Genomic DNA, 17,467 nt, shown 5'->3' with positions numbered 1-17,467 from the left:
AGGGAAGCCACATAAGTACAAGAGAGACAAAGGAATAGAAGGTTATGCCAATATGCTTAAATGAAGTAAGGTGGGAAGAAGCTCGCTTGGAGCATAAGCACTGACATTGACCATTTGGTTGAATAGACTGTTTCTGTGCTGTAGTTTCTATGTAATGTTATGCAACATTGTCAGAAACCAACTTCCTTAACATTACTTGTTCTTCATGTACCCTAATGTTCCTTCTATCCCTTTATGGAGGTTTATATGTAGTTTGCTGCAATCAAAGTGTGCTGAAGGCAGCTAGAGCTCTGTTTGATTGTTTTGTTTTATCAATTTCCAAGTGTTCATTTTTTTTTACAAATCTGCACAATGTTAATGTACTTTGTTATCAGCAGGTATACCATTCAGCTCTTAACAGTAGCATCCAAGGAGTTGCATCTTATAAACATAACTTTTGAAGACAGTTGAGGTATTGATTAACATTGTTCACTAAAGTAACAGGTGTGAGGCAAAGATAGAAAATGTAAAAGCACGTTTTGTTAAACTGCTATAAAGGAATAAAGGGACCTTGGGATGTATGGCCACAGATACCCGAAGGTTATCAGACGAGGTGGTTAAGAAGGCATATATCTGAGGCCTGGACTATAAGAGCAGGAAAATTATGTTAGAACTGTATAAAATACTAGTTGGACTGGAGCTGTGTACAGCACTCTTCATTGAATATTGGTAGAATGTGATCGCATTAGAGAGGGTATGGACAAGATTTATGAGAATGTTGCCAGAAAGAGAGAATTTTAGCTATGAGGAAAGACTGGAAAGGTTGCAGTTGTTTTTTTGGGACAGAGGAGCCTGAAGGGAGATTTAATTTAGGTGTACAAAATTATGAGGGGCCTAGATAGAGTGGACAGGAAGGACTTATTTCTGTTAAGTCAATAACCAGGGGGCCTAGGTTTAAATTAATTGGTAGAAGAATTAGAGGGAAATAGAGGAGTAATAATTTCATCTGGAGGATGATGAGGATCTGGAACTCGCTGCCTGAAATGCTGGTATAGGCAGAAATCTTCATCACATCTTGGGGGAAAAAACACACTTGCAAGTTTACTTGAGATGCTTTCACCGACAGGGTAATGGAACAAGAGCTGGAAGGTGGGATTAGACTGGATTAATTTTTTTCAACTGGCACAGGCCAAATGGCCTCCTGTGCCATAAATCTGTTTGTTTCTATGTTTCACTGAAGAAGTAAATGTTGAAGTAGATGATTTGTAACAAACCCAGCTCATTTATTTGTAATGAGGTATGACAGCAGCACCATCATCCTTGCAGTGATTGTGTGTACCCAGTACTTTTTCAAGCAGAGAGCTTGTGGGAATAGCTTTGGCTGACACCAACAACAGATACATTCGCTGACTCTTGCATTTGCTGTTTTAATTTACTGCTGATATACATCTGTTCAGGAGAAACTGAAGTCAGGGTTTAGGAATGAGAGGAAAATAGCAACAGGAGTAGGCCTCTTTAGACCGTTCCACTATTCTCTGTTAGAAGGGCTCTTTTAGGTACCAGGTTTTAATTTTGATATGTATATTGGCTGCCTATTTCAGTGAAGTTGCAGGTGCTTGTTTAACTGAGTTCTTTTTAGATTTTACAATGAGTAGATTTTGTTTGGTCAGTTTAAACTGGATTATATATCTGAAAATTAAAATTGACATATGCAAGTCTAACTACACCAAATAAATGTAAATCTTCCCTAAGATCAGGATGTATTTTCTCAAACCTAGAACAAATTGAATGAATATGTTCAATATAGCTGCTATCATATCTTCAAATCCTCAAACAAGAAATTTGTAAAATTCCTCTAGATCGGAAAATTAATGTAGTTCAGTAATAGCTTTCTCCTATCTGATTTAATTTGTTGCTAAACACATGGTGGAGAAGGGTATCAGTTCTTTTGTGGTTCTGACTTGCCGCAATTCATGCAACATTTTTTGATCATTTGGAACCTTGGAGAGATTCACATGAAATTCTACAAACGTTGCATTGTGCCCAATCCCTTTCCAAAAGAAAAGTAAGTTGCCTGAAACAGAAGCGATCTACCTCAATTTATTAATGTTTGTCTGCTCAATAACTTTAATTTTTGTTTAATACTTCTCATTTTATCAGCATTGAGTCCTTTCAAAAATAATAACATAGTGCAATTTAGAATGACCATTCTCGTAATAACTGTTGTTGTGCTGAATCATGGGCCCTGATTTGAACTCTGGGTTGGAATTAGCTGGGGCCAAGGCAGGAGGTAAACCATCTTGACCATGACAGTGTGATGAGACTCATCCTCTTGCCCCTGGTCAGTTGCTCACTCAAAACCAGAGAGAACAGTTAGCTGACCAGTACATGGGAGCACAATGTTGGGAGGCAAGAGACTGAATCCCGGTTCTTGGGCATGTCACAGGGGAGGTTATTTTGGAAGAGCCTCATGATTGGGAAGTGGGGGGAGGGTACCTAAATTTTCTTTGAGGAGGCCCTCCCCCCTTCAAAGGTACATCTGGCTTCTCGACCTCTGAGGAAAGTAGCCTGCTACAGCCAAGTCTTCCTTCCGTTAGACCCATGGGAAAGCCACAACTCCTTTTCCATTTAAGCCACTAGTTAAGGTAGAAGTCAAACTTGGGCTGATTTTTCCAAAAGCTTTCCACTGGATGTTGATCCTACTTGTCAGCCTATAGTTTCTGCCCCTATAGTATTAGTTAAATATCATCTGGAAATATAAGATGTATCAAATTTAATAGGCATTTAGATGCAAGGTTCTAAAGCCAAACTTTTAGTTTACGCTATCTCTCTTCTCTTGTGCTGTTTACATGCAACTCCATTATGAACACCTAATTTTATACAATTCTAAAGGCAATTAATGGCTAGTGCCATAAATGTCTCTTATGTTGCTATATTTGGTTTGCAAGAGTGAAGTGAATTAAATAATTCCTCTTCACTTACACTGCCGGTCCACTTATACTTGCTGTACACTTTCTCTCCTGCATTGTGCACACATTCATTAGAAACCCAGTTCCTTCTGAAAAATGTGTACCATGTATACTGTGATTTTCTGATTTTCAGTGTCCAGTGTTTGCAGCAGGGGTAACCTGGCTCCCGAACTTACTTACATGTGCATCGATGTTCCTGCAATTAGGTTCAGCATGTGGTGTTAAGTAGATGTAGGATCGTTTTCTTGATGCATTTTGGATTCCAGGGTTTTCTTTATTTGCTTTAGCTGTTAAAACTGTCAGTGCCAGGCTTACACTGGTGCCTAATATTCAATATAGTGCAGAGTAGCTAAATTGGAATGAAATTTGGCTGATGTATATGATTTTTCTGTTAAACCTTTGCTGCTGTACAAATATATTTGGTGATAACTTGTATTTTATGCTCTTAATATGCAAGTGAAATGGTTCTGCCTGCATGTAACTTGTTTTGCCCATGTTGTACTGCCTAACTATGTATTTGGATCGAGACATGAATCTCTCTTCTGCACACATTATTTTTTATTAGGTGTGTACATTTTATGTTTTCATATGCATGTATATCTTGTACATCAAGGTGTAATTTCTTTCTCTGCTGATCCCTTGCACACCTTGATTACAACACTTATCCTCAGGTGCACTTTTGGCTCCACTATCCAGCTTGACAGACCATACTAAATATTAACCACTCTCTAGATGGAAAGTTTCTTTTTGCATCAATCACAGTTCCATCAATTTTGAGTTTGTACCTATCTTTCTTTTGTGCTGCACTCAATGACTTGACATGCGCTGAGAATTAGCCTTTTCCATTTCACTCAGTATCTTGCATATTCTTAAGATCACTTATTCAGATACTTAAATTTTTCTTTCTCAAGTTATGTGGCACCATGTGGGCTTCTCTTTATTGCTGCTAAGATATTTCTCCATCGTCTTGGTGGTCAAAAATCAATGTGCTCTTCAAGATGTTACCAGTACAGGGCATTATATAATTGTGACTAATGACATTGGAGTTGATTTTGACAATGTCGTTCAGCATTCTGTTCATTCTGTTCATTTTAATGATTTCTGCTTTACTCGAGGATCTTTTTCAGTCCCCCCCCCCTCCAACACCCCTAATTAGTTCATCATTTTTTTTTCTTCTGGTGTTTGACTTGACGGTCTTAATTCTAAAAGGATAGTCATTTTACTTTGGAAGGTGGAGTAAAAAAAAAACCGTTTTTTGAATAGTGATATTTTTAATATCCACCTGAGCTGCTGGGACAGATGCACGTTGCAATAGGAACAATAAATTATACAGTTATTTGTACAGTGATGGGAACAAGGATAATTTCCTATTCTATACATTTTTTAAAATTCCCTCATTCTAACTAGCTTATTGTATACATATATGTTTATGTATATAATGGACAAACTTGAAGAAGCTAATTTCACTTGAAGTATTTGTGAGGAACCACAGCCATAACTGAATGCTAGACAACTTTTCATAATCTTATAATGTAAAATGTCTAGCTACCATTAAAATTGCTCAAACACACTTTTATTTTAGCATTTCCCATTTTTCTTTAAGTCAGCCAAATATCACTGCCCATAATGTCACTTTCTGTAACTTTCGAAAAGGTGGAAAAAAATGACTCCCTAAGTGAGCAGAAGTGATAGTGAGCAGCACTTCTCAAGCTATTTTCCAATACAATTCCATTTTAACATTTGTAAATTGTGACCCCAGGTGCCAGCAAAAACAAAAACCCCAGGCGCCAGCAAAAACAAAATGTCAATAAAGCAATGTGTTAACATTCCGTATATAATTAAAGTTGATACATAAAATACATCATGTAAATATGAAAATCTGTGTTTTAAAGTACTTTGTTATTTTATCTACTCACCAATCCGTTATGTCATCTGAGCTAAGCAAGTCTGGCGGTGTCTGTGGAGAAAGAGAGTTAATGCTTCAAATCTAATGTGAATCTCATCAGAACCCAGTTGCTGCCAGAACTGCTGAGCTTTTCCAGAATCTTCTATTTTAGCTTCAGCTCTCTGACATCTGCAGTATTTTGTTTTTACTTCATCACCTGAGCTGCTCCAGCTCATGAACCTAGGTTAGGAAACAGCAGAATTGTAGGTTGAGGGTCTTGAAACGACTAATTTTGGAGCCCAGATCATTCCACAGGGCCAGGGTGATGGGGCTGGGGTCAGAAAAGCCACAGTTCAGCCATGGAGGCATCGGCATCGGGTTCATGATTCAGAGACTCAGAGAAACCCATGGCCTGGAGAGAGAGAGAGACCAAGAGACAGGCAGGATGAAGGCAGGGCCAGATGCCACTGGGCCTTGCGCCTGCATTGTTTAATCACTTTGGAGCAAATTATCGTTGTACCTCGCTGCTGGGTTTTATCTTTTTTTTAGTTTTTATCTTTTTGAAAACGTGCTCTTGCTTTGAATTCTCGCTTCGACCATGCCAAATTGAACATCTTGTGGAATGGCAATCCATTCAATCATATTGTAGAAATTATCTTCATTTGACCGCAGACATAACCAGAAAAAAACTGCAATCCCCAGAAATGAACACGTTGACCAGGAGGGGTGTGACGTATTGGTAACAGATAACTCTCAGAACTATGATTGGTGGGGCTTGATTCCAACTCTGAAGGTAGTATGTATGCTGTCACATCCTGTGCTTCGCCTTGCAATTCATTGCCATGTTTTATTTATCGTGATCATATTCTCTGTTTCTGCGACCCCCCAGTTTGGGAGCCGCTGGTTTAGAGCATAGGTACATCACACATGCTATGGTTATGATAGGCTAATCGTTTACAGATATTTCTGTGTGTATCCCTGTGTTTGGAGGAAAGCAAGAATGTGTGATTATAAACTTGTAAGTTTTGTAAGGAACGTTATTGTAAAGGTACTTGATGGACCTTTAACCTCTTTGCCATAACTATCCATAATCAAAGAGACTTGCTGTCCACATCTAGGGATTTATTGTCATATGGTGCCTAAATATCGTTACTGTGGATGACTGGGCTAGATCAAGGAAGCTGTTAGAATTTTATTTGAAAGAATTGCATTCAATCTTGGCACAGCTTCAGTCTCCTGCTCAACTTCTGTCATGCCCCCTCCCATGACCAAAGACTGTAAGTCTACTGAAAAGTTATGGAATCTCCTGGGTAACTTTGGATCCAGCCAAATGGTTTAAGTTGATTCACATAAAATCAACAATTATTTTTTGTTAACCAGATTGTCTTTTCATATTCAAAAGCAGAATACTACAGACGCTGGAAATCTGAAATAAAAACAGAAAATGCTGGAAATAATCATGTCAGGCAGCATCTGTGGATTGTCTGGTCAAAATAAGATGGCACCGGAAACTGCTAAAGCTTTCCTGCAAGTGGAAGAGATGTCTCTGACAATTTTACAAGGGATCCCAAAAGCCAGGTTAATCGAATTGGCAAGTAAATTGAGGATTGGCTGCCAAAGCTAGGAAGGCAGAGATAATCGAAGAGATGGCATAGCATTCGAAATTGGAAGGAATACCCGAGAGACCAAGTTATTCCATTTAATTATTGTAATAATACAACTATTTATTCCATTATATCTCACAGTTATTCAAATTATACCAAATTTCACTTTGTTGTGACTCACTGGAGATAGTGCGCTGTAATATCAAGCCCCACTGTTCCCCGAGCCACTACAAATGTGAAAAGTTTGATCAAATCACTGGATTGCCTCAATTCTACCTAACTGTTTAGGTTAACAGAATACGAGCACCAGGTTTGTAAACTTAATAAGTAAATAACTGTTTAGTCAACAAACTTGATAACTCTGGCAAAAGAAAGAAATATGAACTGCTAATTTCTAACTCTATAACCTAAACTCTCCCCCTTCTTAAATCCCTATACACACGCATACAAGACACATAAGACACACAAAAACATGGATTTTAAGGGTGGGATAAAACAGTCCAACACCACCAATTCAGGAGTACAGGATTTGATAGGTTGATTTTGATCGATGTCTTCCAAATTCCTTTCTGTTCTTGTTGATGGCACAAGATGGTTTTCCAATACTTTCAGTATGTAGTTCACTGGTTGAGAACTTGCTTTTCAATTTCTCTAACAGTGATTTTCCCCTTTTCCTTTTTATAGGCGTTTCCTCAGAGAGCGAGAGCAGGTTATAGAGATGAGACAGCTAGCTATTATTGTAGAATTACTGGAATCTTACACACTTAGAAGAGGGAGGTTTTAGGTCTTTTTTTCCTTTTAGGCTAGGAGCTATTCTGCTGCACTGCTCCTCTCTCAAAATCTGGTCACCTGGTCAGGAACCAATTAAAATATTGTTGCCAGGCAGTTACCTAGGTCCAGGACTGCACATTGTACATGTCTCTCATCCTGTTCCAACGGACATGTCTTTCAACCTGCAGCCATTGTAATTTTAATCCCCAGTCCAACAGAAACAAAAATATATATTCCTTACAGGAGGAGGTTTCATCAGATAAAAGGTCACTGACCTGAAACATTAACTCTGCTTCTAACTCAGAAGCAAGAATGCTCTGCACTGAACTGAGCCTAAATAGGTATCGAGATTTATCTAACCAAATGATTTGATTCTGCACCTTAGTATCAGTAATCCATGGAAAAACCATTGTAAGGTGATAAATCACTGGATTCTAGAAGACCCTGAGAGAATTAGTGGCTTTTGGAAAACATGGCAGCTGATCCTGACTTAAACTCCTACATGACAGCAAAGCAAAGCTAGAATGAGGCTTATACCACCATCTGAAGTACTGTCAAGGGCTGCTAAACCAACAGTTCCATTGTCTGTGCACTGCTGTACAGACTATATAGTGAAAATTTTCAAAAACATCACATTGTGCTGCAAGTAATTTTGCCAGCCAAAGAGAACAGAGGATGCTGCACAAAGATAAAGCCCATTAGTTCTTTACTTAGAGTAGTGAACCTCTGGAATACATTGCTGACTGGTGCGGTGCCTCTTCAAGAGAGAGCTGGGCCTTCTTGAGTGAGGCAGAGATTTCATCATATAGATGGTATGCATCTTTCTAGATAAAGCTTGGTCCATGTGATCTCCTCAGCTGATTTTAATCACCTGAAAGGGTTGGAGGGAATTTTCCAGAGTATTTTTTCCTCTACAGGCCCTGTTTTTTTCGCCCAGGAGATTATAATACAGGGCATTGGAGGCGAGGAGTATCCAGACATAGCGTTCCAGCTAAAATGATGTGTGGATTAGGCTTGATAGACCAGCTGATCTTTCCTGCTTCCCAATATTTATATGAACTGCAGGCCGCAATGTAAGAGGAAGTGGAGGGATTTGAGATGAAAGTAGTTGGGAAACAGGCTAGCAGATTCTGACTGGGTACTATTTCCAGTAATTGCATTCTGCCACAGGAAAACTAAGGCCTGGATTTTGTGTTAGTAATGGATGGTGACACTGTTGGCATTTGCCATCATTATTTCTCTGAAGCTGGCAGCAACTTCTCGTGTTTGCACACGCACAGTGACACACAAATCCAGAAACTGCTGTCAATGATTCTACATTTCTCCAGAGGGTGCACTGTTGAGGTTCTACCAGAATGCTATCAATTAGAAATAATTGAACTATCAAGAACTTCAACAGACCAATATGGGGCGTAAAACCTCCTGAAAATGTTACACCACGTTATTTGAGGTATAACTGGGTTTTTAATGTTAAGCAGCCTCATTGCTCCAAAAGAATAATTTAATATTTATTGAATCAGTTTTCTCCAATATGATCAATACCACATTTTTAATTTTCTTTTGTTAATTTTGATATTTTTAGCTTTTACATTTTGCGCTCTCTAATACTTAAGTGAAGGGATTCAGTGGTTTTTAATTCCTGGTTTGCTGTCTGAGAACATTCTCAATGTGCTTGGCTTTTAAGCCTGCTTGATCTCATTACTGCTGCTGGTATCTCCTTGAAGGTGTCAGACATAGGGAAAGGGGAAGGCCATGCCACAGAGATGGCTAGATCTAGAATATCAAGGGCAGCAGATACATGGGAACACCACCACCTGGAAGTTCCCATCCTGAATTGGAAATATATTGCTGTTCCTTCACTGTTGCTGGGTCAAAATCCTGCCCTAACTGCATTGTGGGTGTACCTGCACCACATGGACTGTAGTGGTTCAAGAAGGCAGCTCACCACTACCTTCTCAAGGGTAATTAGGGATGGGCAATAAATGCTGGCCTAGCCAGTGAAGCCCACATCCTGTAAAGTTAATTTTAAAAAGCATTTGTGGGCAGCTCTCTTTGAGGTAAGTAGTGAACACAGTTGACTCACTGTTGGCCAAAGAATCCATTCCTAAGCTTTCTGAAAATCCATAACAGCAGGCCACACATTATTTTGACTGAAACTTGGCTACAATCGTTCGATATCTTTCCAACAACTAATTGTCCACACTAAGGAGTAATAAAAAAAAAATCTGTATTTAAGACGAGTGTTTTTAACTTTGGTGGTCTTGTAAGCTGAACTTGTCTTACTGCATTTATAAGACTATATTTAAATAGTTCCTGAGTGGCAGCAGGCTCTTGGGTACTGTAGCCCTATCAGGATGTTACTAGCCTAAAGTCTCTGGCAACAAGGTTGTGCAATGGCCCTGCAATTGCTAAAGTTACATCCAACTATGTGGTGGCTGTCAGCACCTTCCCATCTTTGGGAATGCTTTTGGGTGCCTAGCTGGAGTGGATCAATTTGACAACATCCTGAGAGGACAGTGCCTGACCTATCACTTCTACTGACCTTGAATCAAATCAGATATTTATCCCATGTTTTTTGACTTGTCAAATTCATTAGAAACAGAGTTCTGAATTGATCAGTGAACTAATTGTTTTGAACATGGTTAAACAAATCAATCTCTGAGAGCAAACTTACATTTCCAGATTTAAGGTGTGGGTGTTTGAATGGTGTAATTAAGCTGTTAAAAAATCTGATTAATTACATTAACTGGGTGCCACCTTCTCTTGTATCTAATGCAATATATCTTTGCACTGAAGCCATTCATCTAGGTTGATGGTACAGTACAGCTATGTGCTTTCATTGTTTTTGTCCTCAAGGCATTGACTAAATTGAATCTTTGACAGACATGTACGAAACTGAATATATGAAGCTCTGAGTGGGTGTATGCCTACACCCTACATATTAATGTCAATATCCTCAAGTCTTATGTCATACATCCAATCTGAATGAGACATCCTTTACACAATGATTTTACACAATCATTCTGTATATTTTATAGGAGTTAAGTCCACACATAATTTGCAAACATGCTATCTTTGTAAAAATTATTCAAATGTCTTTTTTCCCCAATGTTGATAACCTATCAACAACAACCTAGCCATCATGTCAGCACTTGGGCAATTTCACCGCAGCTGTCTAGTCCTAAGTGAAATCTGGGGACTGGTTCCCATGTCTTTGGAGCTGTACTACAAATTAGTCAAAGAGCAACTGACAAAGCCGTGACGTTACATCTATCATCCAAATCTTGGATGTACTCTTTGCCAGCGTCCCTGTTGTTGTTTTGTTCCACTGACAGGATAGATTCATAAGAGTTGGGGATCAGATGATATAGAGCCTAGCGCGAATGTTTCTGGGACAAATCACTACTCCTTTACATTAAACACATCTTGGCCGAAGCAAGGACGCAGAGTATACTTTAGGTGGTGGAGTTTAATGACATGAATGGCTTGATACTAATGAAGCTGGTTGTTTCTTTACCTCCTAAAGTTGATCCAGAGTTGCACGTACATCACATTCATGAAAGAATGGCAGATATAGCCTACAGCGCACAAATTGATGTTACATATCATGCAGCATGTTTGGAAACCTGATTTTCAATAATGATGAGTTTGGGCTTTTCAGATGAAAACTGTTTCCCTGTTCTTCTATCTCTAACACAAACCCAAAAGAATCTGGGATCTCTATTGTAACCTCTCCCTATTGTAATCTCTAATTGTAGGTTTAAAAGTCTCAAGTTATGCATTAAATAAAGTGAATTTTAATGGCACAGGAGGAGGCCATTTGGCCCATTGTGTCTGTACCAGCATGTTCACGTTTAGATTTCATAAGCCTACTATATTGTTTATTATTTAGTGTGATAAAATTATGATCTATCTTTCTGCTACAGGTGGAAGTCAAGCCATATGTCCTGGATGATCAGATGTGTGATGAATGCCAGGGTGCCCGTTGTGGTGGAAAGTTTGCTCCTTTCTTCTGTGCCAATGTTACCTGTTTGCAGTATTACTGTGAATACTGCTGGGCAAGCATACATTCACGTGCTGGCAGGGAATTCCACAAGCCTCTTGTGAAGGAAGGAGGTGATCGCCCACGTCACGTCCCATTTCGCTGGAGCTGAAGAGTCTTACAGTCTACCAACACATACTGGAGTGGAGAGCGCTGCCTCAGGGCTGAGAGGGTTCTTGAAATGGGTGCATTCTTCCTCAGATAATGAATGTTTTTTTTTGTGTTTTTTTTTTGAAGTCACATTACTGAACTCATCCAAGATTGTCTGGTATATAAAATTTCAGAGTAATTGTACTGAATCTGCACTTTGACTCTCAAACATCTGCTTGGTACCTTTTTTTGTTTTTGTTTAAAATTGGACTTTGCATTGTGATTTACGAGTTTTAGCTGATATGCCATCAGCTCACGTAACTGTTTCCCATGACAGGAGCATGCACTTATTTTCAGAAACTTAGACTTGCCCCTAGAAGACTTACCAAAGGTAACACACTGTAGGTGGCATATGTAGCAAAACATTTTTCTCAGATATTCAGCAGTTATACATTTTGGATCATTTAGGATACCATTACCCTAAAAATAAGCCTTTTTTGCTCTCCATTTTGACTTGCAAGAATAATACCTCATAAGCTCAATTTGATTTTGCTGGGGTTTTTTTGGTTAGGTCTTTCTTAGTGTTATGTAAATGTTTGCTGCAATAGCTTTTGCTGCTAAATAAATGGTATTGCAGATATCATAGTACTTTATCAGGCTAGGGTTATAAATAAATGTGGAGCATAATGCTGCTGGGAAAATGCAGTATAGCATGGAGATAGCTCCAGAGGAAGGTCAGTAGATTTGACTGCATGTTTACTTAACCAGGTTGCTGCATGCAATAAATTTTGTGTATCATGTCTCTTATATCTGCTGACAACCTGCCCACCAGTGCACAAAAAAACTATGTAGGCTACAGAAAAAAATATTTCAATATGAGAGAATTGGCTAATAACTGGAGGAAGGCATGCCTCAGTAATGTAAATGCTTATGGAGTTTGAATCTGTGTCCATTAAAGCATTACAGATATCACAAATACTTATAGATGTAGGATATTTTGAAGTTATGTTGATGGTAGGTGAAGTACTCTGCGGTGATCACTTATTGTGCAATTTTTATATAGTTAAGGTGATTATGTATAGTACTGTGATAAAAGTAACCGTTGTAATGTCTGACATAGAAGTAAGTGATGCTTCATAACCAGTGTATAAACAAAGTGAGCTCAGTTTAAAAAAAAAAATTCTGCTGCTTGCACCATTTACATAGCTTCAGACCTTGTCCAGAAAACCAAAGAGCTCATACACTACCAATATATTTGTCGGATTGACAAGTAGGCACATTAGGAAAGGAAATTAATGCTAAAGAACTGTCTGCACAAAGTCAAAATGGAGATGTCTGCTTTCTGGTTCAGAATAAACTCCCCAAATCCCTGGTTATATCCTGCAAAGCTTGAATTCTAATAAGATCTGCTAATTAGTGGACATTTTTTAGCATGTACAGTGGGGCTGCAGATTTCAACCAAACACAGGCTAAGTGTACCGACAGTTGGGGGTTTGTACACAGTGACCTTCAGCAGCTCTGGGGACAATCTGACTGGATATGACACCGCATAGTAGATTTGATACTAATTGTTGAGTCATTTGTGTGTTGTGATGTCCTGTTTGTGTCCAGTAAGTCTTTATTTTCTTTTTTTAGTTTATTTTTCAGTGTTTAGTTGCAAATATTGGCATTGAAATGGAATTTTTTTTGAAAAAGAAGAAGAAATTACTTTTTTACTGGTAAATCGCTTATTATCCCTTTGGAGGTTAACTTCTGGGCTTTTTGTGATATTGCTTTCTTGCCCAGGCATGTTTTTCTATGTTTTTTCATTATCTGTATAAGACATTTGTTATGCACTACTTTTTGTATCTGGACAGTTTTCAACAGTCAGCTGATTTTTTAAGGCGTGCTTTCTGACTGACATGATCTTTTGCAATACCTCAATTTTGAAATATAGGAAAGAAATTGATATTTTCTAAGTAAGTTTATTCTAAAAATATATATTAATTTAATTCTGCAAGGAAATGATTTAACAGATGGGTAATTTTATTTTTTTCATGCTTATTTGCTTTTTTGGAAACTGAAGGAGCTAGAGCTTTATAACTTTAATATGGAGAATTGTAGTTAGCTACAGTACAAGACTTTAAAAAGAATCTACCTAAATGTGGAAAAGTGAACATTTATAAACCGTTTTCCCCTTATATAGTTTAATGTATGAATTTAAAAGCTGGAATGTAAAGAAATAGTTAATAAAAGAAACGGCTTGGGATAGACACATCTCCATTGGTGCTGGAAGCTGTTAGTAGAAAGTGAAACTAAAATATTTTTCACTTAATTTGTGTATTTATCATTAATCCTTTAAGACTGACTGACCAGAATTGTGAAAGAATTCTTCTGTTCATGTTATTTTTGTATGAATATCTTTTTTATGTTAAGTTATAACATGCCCCAATTTGTTTACTTGTTAATGAATATAAATGAGGTCCTTCAGATTGAGAATGTTATTTCTAAGGTGTTCAAATTGTAACTTGACTAAGAGCCCCTTGGTGCATCAGGTCCATATGTGGCCTTCTCTTGATGTTGGAGACTTGAATTAGTCAATTTTGAAGGCTAACTTAACCTCAACTCTTTGTTGTAATGTGCAATACTGTTTGTACTGTTTGTAAAAAAAAAGAAATCAAAAGCATAAATCTTTAGTGAAGATTTATTTTCATTGCAAACTTTAGACATCGTGATTCACTAAATCATTTTTCTACTGTCAAATGTGTACCTTTTCTTCATGCTAGTATTTTTTCAATAGCAATGTAGCCTTTGTACTGATACAAATATTCATTGTTATTTTTAGAGATTTTTGCTAAAACCAGAGGATTTAAACATATTTACATATTTTTCATTTTTATTTTAGTTATTTTTCTTTACAGACTGCTTTTCTGACCATAATAGTCATTTCTGGGAGAGACTTTCATATCTGGTCAATGTCCAATATTATTTTGTATTTTTACTTGGAATAAATTAATTTTATGATGCTAATTCTTTAAAGTTTATTTTCAGTTTTGTTATTTTTTTGGAGCTGAAACATTTGTAATATTGTTACTAAAGTGTCTAGTTTTGAAATGCAAAGCTTCATGTATTAACTTGCTGAAGTGGTTTACAGTAGTGTGGTAATGACAAACGGCTGACAATGTAGAGTGATTGATGTAATTGAATGAATGGGCAATAAAATGATCAGAATGGAGCAGACAAAATGTTGTGCTATTGTGGGGGGAAAGAATCATAGTTGTATGTGGGGAGTCTATCTGTCTTGCTGAATGACAAAGCATGGATTTTTGGAGATGGGAAATGCCTTTTTTTTTGTGAAGGCTGGATTGTTTGTAGCAACCAGTTTTTGTACTGCTTTGTACATCCACTTGATCTTTCTTTCTAGTTACTAACCAAACTTTTCCTCTCAGACTCAGTTAGCTGCTACAGTGTTGAAAATATGCCACCAAGTATTTATAAATGCAAGCAATTACTATATACCCCAAAAGGGTAGCTAGCCGGATATATAGGTAAATGTGAAAATTCTGCAAAAATTTTTTTTGCACAAAATTCATAGCTAATGCACCACTTTTAGTATTGAGTCAGTTCACTTAACATTAAGGTGCTAATACTAATTAAACATAATATAGCCAAACTTTTCTGGATGTAGTTGTATTGGGGTATACAGTACAAGTATTTGTAACTTTGCTGTTAAATAATGGAAAACATCATTTTTAGAGTGTTCAAAGCTAGGATGTCTTTGTTTCTAAACAAACTACTAATTTTAAATGTATCTTTTACTGTTCTCCTAGATTGTTTAGCTAGTACTCTTACACGGCATATACATTTTGGCTTGGACTAATGCTTGTACGGAACTGCAGTACTGTGACTAAACATGGAGCTCAATGCTGCTACTGCTTACCAATGCTTAAGTTTGTAGTTTGGACTTTAATTTTTCTGTACTAACAAGTAAATCTTATTAAACTTAGTTGTATGAAGCAGTAACATTTGTCATGATTTTGCATGATCATTGACGAGTGTTGGTATGATCTGCAGCTGATAAAATCACAGAAGCCTCTTGCAGTCTAATTGGCTGAAAACTCATGAGCAAAAGATTTTGGGTCCATGAACACTTGAACTTGCAAAGCAGCACCATCTGCAGGCAATACTCATCTATAGAAATTTTATTTGGAATTTACTCAGTATATTGGAACTTTAAAATTGGCCAGTTCACTACAATATTATTTAATGAACTGTTGCAACATAACAAACCATAAGCAATGGAAAAATACTAATTTCTAGTGAAGAAACTGAGTATATTACTAGAAAATGTTGCTTCCAGTTCCAATAAAATGTCAGTGGTTTAATTGGCACTGCCAATTTTTCTCACTTCCCTTATGCAAGGTTTACTTGTTCAAATTCAATGCCTTCCTGAAGGCCATTCCCTGCATCATCCTAATCCTCTGCATCAAGTCCTGGGATGCCCTACTATCTTTGCATTTATGAACTAATGTGTCGCAAATAATTGGCAAAACTTAAACAATTAAGTTTGCACATTACAGAGTAGAAGCTGTTAATATAACTGTTTAAAAATCGCACTGTACTGACTTATATCTGTACTGTTATTACATTAATGTCCAAAAAGCATTTTAAAAGTAGTCTACTGAGCAATAAGTAAGCAACAAAACAACCTGGTGTTTTGTCTTTATTTAAAACTGTTCTGTTTCGTCACGTTAACTTGTTATAAAACTGAAATGTGCAGTACTTTTATTGGTCAAAGATTTTCAAATGTGAAGGCTTCATTTAACCCATAATGTGAATTACATAGAGCTAGATCTGATGGAGTGAGGGCATGGTGCAGAGACCACACAAATATCCAATCAAAGCTTGCTCAATTATATTTCTTTCTTCCTTCCTCTTCTTCAAGCTTTCCCACACTTCAAAAAATACACTGTGCTCTGAGCATCAGTACAAAACAGTTCATTCCAAGGCTAGCACTTTGAGTAAGCAATTCCAATAGTAAATGAAAATGAGAAGAATGTTAAAAGTTGATTTTTGACTGGGTGTGATTAAATAGCACAAATGTACTTTGCCTGTACTGAATTGTACTGTATTGGGACATTCATAATAAAAGCCCAACTGAAGGACTTGAGCTGTGGTCATTTCCTTCAGTCAATAATTCGTCTTAAACTCCCTTTGACCTTCTAGTCAGTTGTCCATCATCATTAGTAGACTATGCTTAATACAAAGCTAAGATAAATATTAAATTTTGAACCATCCATTCCATCTTTAATAATTACGTTGTTATTTTATAATTGTTATCTTTGCAGTTATTTAGCTGCTTTTTGTTACACGTAAGAAGCTGTGACTTCCCCATCATGGAGGTCATCAGGTATAATGGTGGTTTTGGGTTCAACATTATCAAAACTTGGAAGTGTTGGCTACCATCCCACCAGCTGCTGAACAGACTTTACAGCCCAAAAACTACTTGTTATTTTTTTTAAAAAGCAGTTAGTTTTCTATGCTCTTCTACAAAATGTTGGTTTTTACTTAACCCCAGTTATCTTACCAATCATCTTCTCTATGCACAGGTCAGCCCCTCTTCTGAATTTCATCTGCCTCAGAACAATCAATAACTAATTACTGAAAAATTATGTTTTAATGCTTTTAATATAATCTGACATGCGCACTCATCATCAATTCAATACTTATAGAATCATAGAATGGTTACAGCACAGAAGGAGGCCATTCAGCTTGTTGTGCCCATGGTCTCTAAGAGTAATTCACCTAATCCTTTTCCCTACAGCCCTGCAAATGTTTGTTCTTTAGGTGCTTACCCAATTCTGTTTTGAAGGCCCTGATTTGAAACGGTTTCCACCATACTTTCAGGCAACTCATTCCAGATCTAACCACTTGCTGCACTTAAAAAAACACTCTCGTGAGGCTGTGCTTCTGTTGCCAATTACCTTAAATCTGTGCTCTCTGGTTTTCGAACCTTTTGCCAATGGGAACAATTTATCCCTATCTATTCTGACCAAATCACAGATGGATTTTGAATACTTCTGTCAAATCTCCTCAATCTTCTGCATGGAGAACAACCTCAGCTTTTCCTATCTATCCACATTACTGA

At 37.4% G+C, this 17,467-nt stretch overlaps 1 protein-coding gene across 8 annotated transcripts in view; it reads left to right on the top strand.

The window, feature by feature from the left end:
• Nucleotides 1–16,024, top strand: part of cpeb3 (cytoplasmic polyadenylation element binding protein 3) — a 142,677-nt gene extending 126,653 nt beyond the window's left edge. For all 8 annotated transcript variants that reach the window (XM_041209584.1, XM_041209578.1, XM_041209580.1 and 5 more), the window contains one exon: nt 11,135–16,024. In XM_041209584.1, coding sequence (XP_041065518.1) covers nt 11,135–11,362 — 228 coding nt within the window. In that variant the 3' untranslated portion in view covers nt 11,363–16,024. The remainder of the gene's footprint in view (nt 1–11,134) is intronic.
• Nucleotides 16,025–17,467: the final 1,443 nt, after the last annotated feature.

Source organism: Carcharodon carcharias, chromosome 17 (genome assembly GCF_017639515.1).
Source record: "Carcharodon carcharias isolate sCarCar2 chromosome 17, sCarCar2.pri, whole genome shotgun sequence".
In the NCBI taxonomy this organism is placed as follows: Eukaryota; Metazoa; Chordata; class Chondrichthyes; order Lamniformes; family Lamnidae; genus Carcharodon; species Carcharodon carcharias.
The sequence above is the reverse complement of the archived record's forward strand: the minus strand, read 5'-3'. Positions and strand labels throughout refer to the sequence as shown.